Below are 996 nucleotides of genomic sequence, written 5' to 3' on the forward strand. Positions count from 1 at the left end.
ATGTTGTTTCATTATTTTGTAGCGAATATTTGGTGCGCGGATAATCCAGTGTATGCGGAGGACTGTCCGGAGCAGGCATCGTGGGGAGGGTGTGACAACAACCCTGGTTTCATGTGGAACAATTGTAGAAAGACCTGCGACAAATGCGATTGTAAGTATCAGCACAAATACTAATAGAGCCAAACGGTTAGAAGGAGGGTTTGGCAGAGAGTAAACGTCCTAAAAAAAGTCAAATAAAATGAATGTGACACATGAGGAAGTTCTGGGCGAACCTTTGTCAATTAGTGTTGATGTGAAAACCTTTCTAGTTTATCCTGCGCAATAAAAAGGAAGAAACTTTATTGAAAGGTGAGGCTAATAGAACCGGGTAAAAATTTCTAAAATGATATACCCCACCTACTTGGTTCACGATTGACTTCTCTTCTTTATTTCAGCCCGCCGTTAATTTACGCTACTCTGTTGCATGATCTGCGCTACAGTATTTGTGCCTCTGAAATACGTAAGAGGTGCCGTTATGCTATTTCCTTCAGGGTACCCAACTCTCGACGCGATCAATGAAGCCATTGCCGAGTACAACGAGCACACGTGCATCCGCTGGGTGCCGAGGACTACAGAGACAGACTACGCTCACATATCACGTCGTTACGGCGGGTATGTGTAGGTTCCTACCCCGTGTCCATCTTATAACGCGATGACAACATATCTTTTCAGTAAAACGAACCGCAAGCGATACGTACTACGATATACGATGCGAAAACGGTTAAAGTGATTACGTCACCGTAAATAGTACAAATTAAAAAAATATTTCCAGTTTTTCACGAAAATATAAGTGATTCTGTTCACTTTTTATGGTTAAATTGCTGCATTATACTTTCTATTATACTATATTGTTCGATGTGAACATACACTCGTGACTCATACATAGCTTATAGCAAGCAATTAATGTCAGGAACATAATATCAAATCGTCCAGGTTTTTTGGATTTTTAACTAGTTG

General features: G+C 40.6%; 1 protein-coding gene across 1 annotated transcript in view; it reads left to right on the forward strand.

Annotated features, from left to right (window-relative positions):
• Positions 1 to 996, forward strand: part of LOC106806425 (zinc metalloproteinase nas-15-like) — a 3,886-nt gene continuing 2,890 nt past the window's right edge. The window contains exons 1-2 of the mRNA XM_014808353.1: positions 1 to 151; positions 531 to 651. Of these exons, the coding sequence (XP_014663839.1) occupies positions 1 to 151; positions 531 to 651 (272 nt within the window). The remainder of the gene's footprint in view (positions 152 to 530; positions 652 to 996) is intronic.

The sequence above is a fragment of the Priapulus caudatus genome, unplaced genomic scaffold, assembly GCF_000485595.1.
Source record: "Priapulus caudatus unplaced genomic scaffold, Priapulus_caudatus-5.0.1 Scaffold160, whole genome shotgun sequence".
Taxonomy (NCBI): domain Eukaryota; kingdom Metazoa; phylum Priapulida; class Priapulimorpha; order Priapulimorphida; family Priapulidae; genus Priapulus; species Priapulus caudatus.